At 38.6% G+C, this 9,631-nt stretch overlaps 1 protein-coding gene across 6 annotated transcripts in view; it reads right to left on the bottom strand.

Annotated features, from left to right (window-relative positions):
- Positions 1 to 8,562, bottom strand: part of MTRF1 (mitochondrial translation release factor 1) — a 55,231-nt gene extending 46,669 nt beyond the window's left edge. For 2 of the 6 annotated variants that reach the window (XM_036011313.1, XM_036011312.1), the window contains exons 1-2: positions 3,311 to 4,302; positions 594 to 685 (exon numbers count right to left, since the gene is read on the bottom strand). In XM_036011313.1, the coding sequence (XP_035867206.1) occupies positions 594 to 685; positions 3,311 to 3,755 (537 nt within the window). In that variant the 5' untranslated portion in view covers positions 3,756 to 4,302. Of the gene's footprint in view, positions 1 to 593; positions 686 to 3,310; positions 4,303 to 5,097; positions 5,242 to 8,319 lie in introns of those variants that run through there. The other 4 variants (XM_036011311.1, XM_028527016.2, XM_028527015.2 and 1 more) reach the window with 4 other exon arrangements.
- Positions 8,563 to 9,631: the final 1,069 nt, after the last annotated feature.

Raw genomic sequence — 9,631 nt, forward strand, 5'->3', positions numbered from 1 at the left:
AACCAGTACCTCTACCTCATCCCCTTCAACTCCTAAAAAACTTCCTCTATTGGATTCCCAGAGTGGGGAAGACTGAAGTCAGGAAAATGGCAAATATGACAGAGGAGAGCATGGTATACAGCTCTGTGATTTCAGACAAATCATCCACTGCGCTGGAAGAAGCTACAACAAATACTTGTGTTAACCAACTGTCTCTATACCCTTGTATTCATTCCATTCTATCCAGAATGTAAATTTTCAACCGTTAACACAATCACCATGAACCACACCCCCTTTCTAAGACTTAAAAACCCTTACACTCCCCATTGGCGAACTAAATTTGTTTATGAGCATGTGTTCCTTTGCCTGGCAATAGATTTAATTTTAGAATATTGTTGCTAGGGTGTGGGGGAGTGTTTTATTTTTTGATACGTATCACAATCTCTTCAATAGCAAATTACAGCACTACACCCCACCTAATCACTTATGGTAAGAGAAGACTTAACAAACTGGTGTTTGGAAAGCACTCTGAGCACCAACACATAATCTAGGAAGAACACTATTCCTTTGTATTAACACTACGCATGAAGATTAGTTTACCTCCTAAAACATACCTCACTGTATAACACGTTGATTTTTTGAGCAATGGTTTCCCTCTCTTCCAATGCAAGTTCTTGTAACTGCTTTTCATCTTGTTTATTTAAACCTACAAACCAGCAACAGTAATAATGGTAAAAGTTTTTAAATACAGGGAATCTCTTAAATAGCTACCTAATATCTGACTACTGAGCTTTATTTCAGTTGTGAAGGTAAGGGATTATATAAAAGAAGTTAGAATAGTTAAGAGAATATCAAGCATTTGTAAAGTATTTCCCCAAAAAAACCCAGTATGAAAAGCATGATCTTGACCAAAAGCTTGTGATTTGAATGTTTGTAAGTAATTATAAAAATTAGTAATTAATCAAACAGGTTTAAAAAGGGACTAATTAAATATAAACTCAAAAAACATCAGTTTTGGAGTAAACTGGGGTGGTCACTTCTCGTCTAAAGTTGGCAACTATTACCCAGCACACTGTGAATAATCTAGCATGGCTAAAGCCAACATTTTTGTAGAGTAAAGGTAGCTAGTATCACTATTATTATAGAATAGCAGAACTGTAAACCTATAAGAGAGTTTAGGAACAATCTAATCCAATCTGATCTTACACATGATACAACCAAAGCTGAAAGAAGTTATTCCAATCCAATTTAGAAAGCATTCAGTAAGCTCCTATTATGTGTGAGGAACTTCCCCAAAATCAATTAATTATAAACTTGAGTAGCATTTGCAAAAAGTAAAAAATAAATCTCATCAAATGTGGGTGAGATATTTGTGGTGCCACCCATAGAAGACAGGAAAATATAAGGCTTTGAACACGCAGGACTTCACAGGTATAATTATGACTAGCCTTGACGTTGCTTAACATTTCTAAGGCTTAATTAAACAGGACAGAGAAGAAAGTTTAGTAACTAAAAGCCAATAGCAAAATCTGGATAAATGTTGAATCCTAGGTTAGTCCATTATGCAAAATTAATATGCATTTTGCATCATATACAAAATTAATTCGCATTTTGCATCATATACAAAATTATTCAAGTAAATCAGGGACCTAAATGTAAGGGCTAAAAATATAAAGCTCTTGAAAGAAAACAAGACACAAACCTTTGTGACCTTAGATTATATAGTAGTTCCTTAGATATTACACTGATAACACAAGCAACAAAAGAATAAAAAGATAAATCAACATCAAAATTTTAAAATACAATGTTTCAAAGAACAATCCACAGAGTAAGAGAAAAATTTCTGCAAATCATATATCTGATAAAGAATTTATGTCTAATATATAAAGAGCTCCTACAAATCAATAATAAAAGACAAATAACTCAATGGGCAAAGGATCTGAACAGTGATTCATCCAAAGATGATAAGGCGATTGGGCACACAAAAAGATGCTCAATATCATTAATGAGGCAGGGAAAATCAATTCAAAGTCATGAGGAGATAGCACTAAACACCCAGTAGGATCAGCAGAATCAAAGGGGAAGATAACAAGGATTGGCAAGGATGTGGAGAAATTAGAACCATCACACAGAGGTAGAATGAAAATGGTGCAGCCACTTTGGAAAACAGTCAGACAGTTCCTCACAAGGTTAAACATGGAGTTATACAACTCAGCAATCTATGGCCATACAAAAACTTGTACACAAATGTTCACTGCAGCATTGTTCATAATAATCAAAAAGTGAAAGCAACTCAATATCCATCAAGTGATAAATAAATCAAATGAAATGTGGTGTACCTATACAATGAAATATAATTCAGCAATAAAAAAAATTGACATATGTACCCTGGCTGGTGTGGTTCAGTGGATTGAGTGCTGGCCTGCAAACCAAACGGTTGCCAGTTCGATTTGTGGCACATGCATGGGTTGCTGGCCAGATCCCCAGTAGGGGGCATGTGAAAGGCATCCACACATTGATGTTTCCCTCTCTCCCTCTCTCTTCCTTTTTTCTAAAAATAAACAAAATCTTTAAAAAATACATTAAAAAAGAAGTATGGATATAGGCTACAACAGAAATGAACCTTTAGAGTATTATGCTAAGTGAAAAAAAGTTAGGCACAGCCGGGGAGCTCAGTTGGTTAGAATATTGTCCTGCTATGCCAAGGTGTGGGTTCAATCCCTTGCTCAGAGAACATATAAGAAGCAACCAAAGAATGCAAAATAAGAGGAAAAACAATTTTTTTCCTCTCCCCTCCTCTCTTTTTCTTTACAATCAATACATTTTTTAAAAAGCCAGTCACAAAGGACAACATACTATATAATTCCATTTACATAAAATACCTGAAGTAAGTAAATCTACAGAGACAGAAAGTAGAGTAGTGGTTGCCCAGGCCTGGTAGGAAAGGGAGGGATTGGGATGAGATAGCTGGAGGGTGATGAAATACCTAGACCATATAAGCCCTTTAATGGTGTAGGAACTGTATTTTTGAGTTCCTGGTACGTAGCACTGTAGGACACTGCTCAGTAAAGGCCTATGCAAGAAATTAAAGCTTCTGAAAAGGACAGTAGTCAGTCTCCCAAACCCTAAAAACTTGCTGGCAAGAACGACAAGGAGTTCAGTTTCTCAGCTAATAAATAACAACTACTAAAATACTTCAAATATCCAGAGCACACAGTCCTATCTTTTCCAAGTGTAGAGCTATTACTTGTAGGCTTTTTAACTGAGTTCAAGAAAAGTTTAACTTAGAAAATTGATCCTGTACTTCAACATACACATATCTTTTACTTACTTTTACACATTGATTCTAATTCTTCAATTGCTTGTTCAGCCTTCTGAATCTCTTGGTAAATGGTTGCAAGTGGTGCCAACTCATTATGTCTTTGATTCAAGGACCTTTGGTCCCCTTGATTCACAGAGATATGCTGCAAACACTGGTTAAGTGCTTGGTACTCTTTATTCAGGTCCTCCATATATTTCTGTAGTGCTTTATGCTTCCAGAGCATCCTGGTGTCTTGATGACAATATCTCCTGGAGCAATTCTTATTTAACAGGTGGAGAATGTGATTCCAGTTTTGTCTAAAACCCCACAGCTGTGTATCAAGATGTACCCATGTAAACTGATGAAAAAGGGGGTGGATATGGTATTGGCAGTGACCATAAAGGGACAGATGTCTAAAAAGCCGAACACAGAGGTGACGATTCATCTCAGCATCTGAAATATAATAAACAAACATATTCTGGAAAAAAATCAACTCTACAGATACAATAAAGCTGGAAGGAGCCTTAAGAAATCTTGCTTAGTTCACTGTCTCAGCAAGCTCCAAATAATGGTCCCCAAATTCCATAACTCATAAAAAGAAAATAATTCTTCCAACTTCTGAAAAGAATGTGTTAAAATAAATGAAGAAAGCACTGCTTTTTTACCCACTCAACATACATAATTAACTAAGAGAAATGAGTAGAAGTACAACCAATAAATATATCGATAGACTGGGTTAAATCAGCTATTTTCCAGAAAGTATCCAGAATCTAGAATTGAGACTGTGAACAAGCACTTGAAAGGTATAAAATAATCATGCAAACTTTAACTGGTTCCTATATTCATACATTTCTAAAGTATGATGTAAATAATTATTTTCTTGATTAATTCTTTAGTTTTAGGTATCCAAATGTCCAAGGAAGCTAAGTAACTTTATCATGATTATTCACCTCAGCCAGGGAGACAGAACTGATTCTAGAACTCAGGTTCCCTATTCAGAGCTTAGGGTTCTTTCCCTTCCTTTCTTTTTAAAAAAATCCTCACCCGAAGACATGCTTATTAATTTTGGAGTGAGAAGGTGAGAAGAGGGCAGGGGCGGAGTGGGGGAAGGAGAGAGAGAGAGAAGTATTGATCAGCTGTCTCTTGTAAGTGCCCCAACTGGGAACCAAACCCACGACCTAGGCATGTGCTATGACCAGGAATCGAACCCATGACCTTTCAGTTTATGGGACACGGGACACCACTGAACAAACTGAGCCACACTGACTAGGGTCAGAGCTTAGTGCCTTTTATTTTCAATTCCACACTCTTCAAAGATACTTCCCTTTTAGTTGAAATCCTGAATGAAGAAAATTTCAAATATTAACAAACCAAGAAAGTAGAAGGTCTGAGCTTTTAGTCAAGATGGTGGCAGCATAGGCAGACACGGCTCATCTCTTGAAGCAACCACATCAAAATTACAAGTGAAATATAGAACCACCATCACTCAGGAACATCAGAAATCAAGGTGAAGGATGCCTGACAACTACAGAATTAAAGAAACCACATCCATTCAAACTGGTAGGAGGGGCACAGAGGCAGAATGGGCTGGCCCCACACCACATGGATAAATATTTGGGAAAGATATCTTGGGAGTGAGGAGTCCCAGACCCACACCAGCCGCCCCCTCCCCCCGCCCCAGTCCAGGATTCCAGTGCCAGGAAGATTAAGTCCCCACAACTTCTGGATGTTAAAACCAGTGAGGACTGACTTGGTGAAGGAGGCCGCTGGAGTCGTATGTAAGTGGTTCCTCTTGGGAAACCCACATATGTACTCACCTACTCAGACTTGCTCCCTCTGAGCTCCAGCACCAGGGTGGCAGCTTGAACGGCACCAGTGGTACACAGGGAGAGACTGACGTGTCTGGCATTGGGGCAAGCAGAGGCCATTGTCCCTTGGCTGAGCCCTCCCCTCAACAGAGCCTGTAGATTGGTGCCATATCTTGAGACTCCATCGACCCGGCTAACTGTCTGACCCACCCTGGAGATCCACAGAGGCTCTACCCCACTTAATTTATTGGCCCACCCAAGCTTCTTTTCCATAACAATGGCTGGTCTTGGCTCCTAAATCCTATCAAACCATCAAGCAACAGCTGGCTTCAGTGAGCCCTAGGGCAGGCTGATTACAGTTATAGCTTGGATTCACCTGAGAATCTACAAGCCCAGCACAGGTAGCAGCCATCTCAGATTGCTTTACAGCTCAGGCAGGGTGCCCTGGGGCAAAACGCAGGTGGAGGCTGACTTTGGCCTGCACCATATTGGAAACCTCAGGGACCCAAAGGAGAACCACTGTGCTGCCACTGTACAGCTGATCTTCCACCAAGGGTAGAGGCTGGTAGTCAGTGGTCATAGCCTGACCTTGCAGCTGACTGGCCTTGGTAAATCCCTCCCACTTGATCTGCCAACAGCAATCAAGGCTCAACTACAAGAGGATGTACTCAGCCCACACCAAAGGCACACCTGGAGTACCCAGCTTGGATCATAGGGAGGCTGTGCCACTGAACCCTACTTGAAACCTATTACATTAGGCCACACTACCAAGACACGGAGTTAAAGCAACTCTACCTAATACATAGAAACAAATACAGGAAGGCTGCCAAAATGAGGAGACAAAGAAACATGGCCCAAATGAAAGAACAGATCAAAACTCCAGAAAAAAAGCTAAGTGAAATCGAGGTAAGCAATCTGTCATACTGAGTTCAAAACAATGTTTATAAGGATGCTCAAGGAACTTAGTAAGGGCCTCAACAGCATAAAAAAGACCCAGTCAGAAACGTTGGATACACTAATTAAAATAAAAAAAACAATTTACAGGGAAACAACAGTAGAATTAAGCCAAGAATCACATTAATGATTTGGAACATAAGGAAGCAAAAACAATCATGCAGAAGAAGAAAAAACAACCCCCCAAAATGAAGATAGTGTAAACAGTCTCTGGGACAACATTCACCTCACGGGGTGCCAAAAAAAAAAAAAAAAGAAGAAAGAGCAAGAAATTGGAAATCTATCTGAAAAAATAGTGAAAGAAAACTTCCCTGATTTGGTGAAGGAAATAGACATGCAGATCCAGGAAGTACAGAGAGTCCCAATTTTGATGGATGCAAAGAGGCCCACTCCAAGACACATCATTATGAAAAGGCCAAAGTTAAAGATAAACAGAGAACTCTTAAAAGCAAGAGAAAAGAAGTTAGTTACCAGAAGGTTACCAGATGGGAGGGGGGTGGGAGAGAATGGGTGAAGAAGAGATGAGGGGATTAAGAAGTACAAATAGGCAGCTACAGAATAGCCATGGGGATATAAAGTACGATATAGGAAATGGAGTAGCCAAAGAACTTATACAAATCATCGATGGACATGAACAATGGTAGAGGGATTGCGTGAGGGAGTAGCGAGTACAGGGTGGAAGGGAGCGAAGGTGAAAAGATAAGGACAACTGTAATAGCATAATCAATAAAATATAATTTAAGAAAAAGAAAGTAGAAGGTATGGTAATAAAGGGCAATGGTGATAATTACAGTTGACCCTTAAATAATACAGGTATGAACCACACAGGACCACCTACATTTTGAATTTTTCAAATAAATATTATAACCAGTGCTCTGTGTCCCCTGATCTCACATCCATCGATTAAACCAAGTGCAGCTGAAAACAGTATTTTCAACCAATTGTTGGGAATCTGTGAAGGCAAATGGCCAACTACATGCATTGTTCTATACCATTTTATATCAATAATTGAGCATCTGGGATGTTGGTATTTGTGGGGATCCGAGAAGCAATCTAACAAGTATAATCAGGATGACTAATTAAGTTTTTGGAGAGTTAAAAGTTATATGCAAATTTTTTGACTAGGAGGGTTGTTGCCCCTAACCCCTGCATTGGTCAAGGATCAACTTGTTTTCAAAATTTTTCCAAATTATATGATATAAATGTGAAAAAGGTACAGAACATTTTTAAAAAGAAAACTAAAAAGTAAATATATCGAAATGTTAAGATGATTCCTAGTTGTGGAATTATGGATTACCACTTGTTTGCTTTCTATTTTTTTCTACTTTTTAGTGTTTTCCAAGTCTTCTCTACTTATAGCATGTATTAGTTTTACAATCAAGAAAAAAACTTACTTAAAAAATTACAGGTTAGGTGAAACTGGCTGTGTACAATAATTATTTGTCCTCTTCTCTAACAGATAATCAAGAGCTAACAAAGTACACTGTAGTTTTATTAAGAAAGTTCTAAGAATAACATTTTGCCCCCTAAAATTCTGTGGTTCAAAGTTGAAATAAAGGTCAAAATGTATCAAAATCAACCTCTCTGGTGTTCCTATGCTAGGAGATGCATTCATATATTAGCTCAATTGATCACTATAAGTCTACTAACTTATATATCATTATATTATCACCTAGGAAATAAAACATTGAGAATTGTCTCTAAAATATTCGAAGTTTGCAGGGTTCTACTAATGAACTTTAACGGACTGAATCACATGCAGAAAAGGACTGTGGAAGAATACATCTATGCCTAGTACTACAAATGTTATAGTTCTCCAGCAGAAGTTTCTGTGTCTTTACATCGAGTCTCAAGTACATAAGAGGTGTGTCCATTTACAAAGGGACAGAATAAAAGTATGGTAAACATTTTTGTTAGCACACTTCTAGCTAAAATTTCCATTTTCCGAACAGTAGTAGAATGAGTAATTCTCAAGGTCATGAATCTCAACTGTTAAGGGGGAAAAAACCCAAGACGTTTACTCTCTAGAACTACACCTCAGAACAGCAAGTTTTCTCCATCACCCACCAGTTAACAGGATTACTCTGATAACTCTTATAACAATTCTCAGCGTCGGTATAACAGACATGACAATAACCCTGGGAGAGACCGGTAGGTGTAAGCCATACTGTGTGATTCGGTATAGGGAGCAATCCCATAAGGAAGGAACATGGAAAATAAACTGGAGAAAGAAAAAAGACTTTTTATGATCATAAAGGAGAAACGACTTGTGAGTACCTACAATGAAAAAGAAGTCAGCTTTCCTTACTCAGGCCGAACCTTCTCTAACTTGCTACAGTACAGCCGGAGAGGCACGGAACCACTTTCACTTCCTGGATCACTTCTTCCGGGTTAGCACTCGATTTCCTGGCTCCACCTCTGTCTGGACACCTCTAGGGAGTAGTACTTGGGCTTGCCTTAGAACAATGAGGTAACAGAGGAAACAAAAAAGTAAAATGACAGCGACAAAGAAAAAAAATAACAAAGCGAGAAAAGTTCCCCTGAAGCAACCACGCGGCGTACTCCCCCAGAACAGGAGCTCAGGGCGTGGGTTGCGTTTTGAGGGGCGCCAGAGAGGGCGTGGAGGGGCAGGGGTTCAAGGTAGTGGGCTGGGGAGAGCAGAAATTACAGGAAGTCCCTGTATTGTCCGCCCAGGAATCCTGGGAGTTGTAGTTTATTTCCTGACAGGCTCCCCGCTCCCATCCTTTGGGCCAAAGGTGGAGGTTTGGTTTTCAGGTTCAGGCAAACCCATGAGAGAGATTTTCTATAGTTTATTTCTTATTTTTTTCCTAAATGTCAGAGTTCTCAGTCAGACTTGAAAACACTTTAAAACAAGTCCTGGGCAACTTCCAAATTATTCTTGGTGACCTTGCTATCCCTCTGGCCATATCTTGGGACCAGAAGAGTAGATAATCTACAGTTTTGATGAAGAGATCAAGATTTACAATATACTGATGTAGAGTTACAAGAATTTCCTTATATATGGAACCAGTAAAGTAGTGATTTCTTAATTTCTTTTATGAGGATCCCCCTTTTCAGCATTCAAAAATTTAGGGGATTCTGCATGTTAATAGCTGTACTTTCAGCTTCCATTGCCTGAGAAAATACCTAACAACTAAATGAGTGTATAAATTTGTATTTTTAAAAATCATAATGGGATCCAAAGTATAAACTATATAAATACCCACACATTAGTGATTTAAAGATGCTGCATGAACATACAGAATTTAGGGGCCCAACTTAGGTTCATAGCTTGTAAATAACCAATTAAGTAAGGAATTTAAAAATCCAAATAATTCCAGGGGAATGAAAACATATTACCTTACTTTAAATATTCCAATGGGAGACCACCTTTAGCAACCACATTTACAAGTCATCTGACCTGTGTGCCTCAATATTTCTTCCTAATAAGCAGAGGCAAAAAGAATCCCATATTACCAACTTCCCAGAATATTTTCATAGGGTATGACTGTACATATAAGAAGGAGAATTGGCCATAAAGATGAATATCTTTATACCTACTTAAAATTACCTACTTCTATCTACTTGT

This window comes from Phyllostomus discolor, chromosome 11 (assembly GCF_004126475.2).
Source record: "Phyllostomus discolor isolate MPI-MPIP mPhyDis1 chromosome 11, mPhyDis1.pri.v3, whole genome shotgun sequence".
Classification (NCBI taxonomy): Eukaryota; Metazoa; Chordata; class Mammalia; order Chiroptera; family Phyllostomidae; genus Phyllostomus; species Phyllostomus discolor.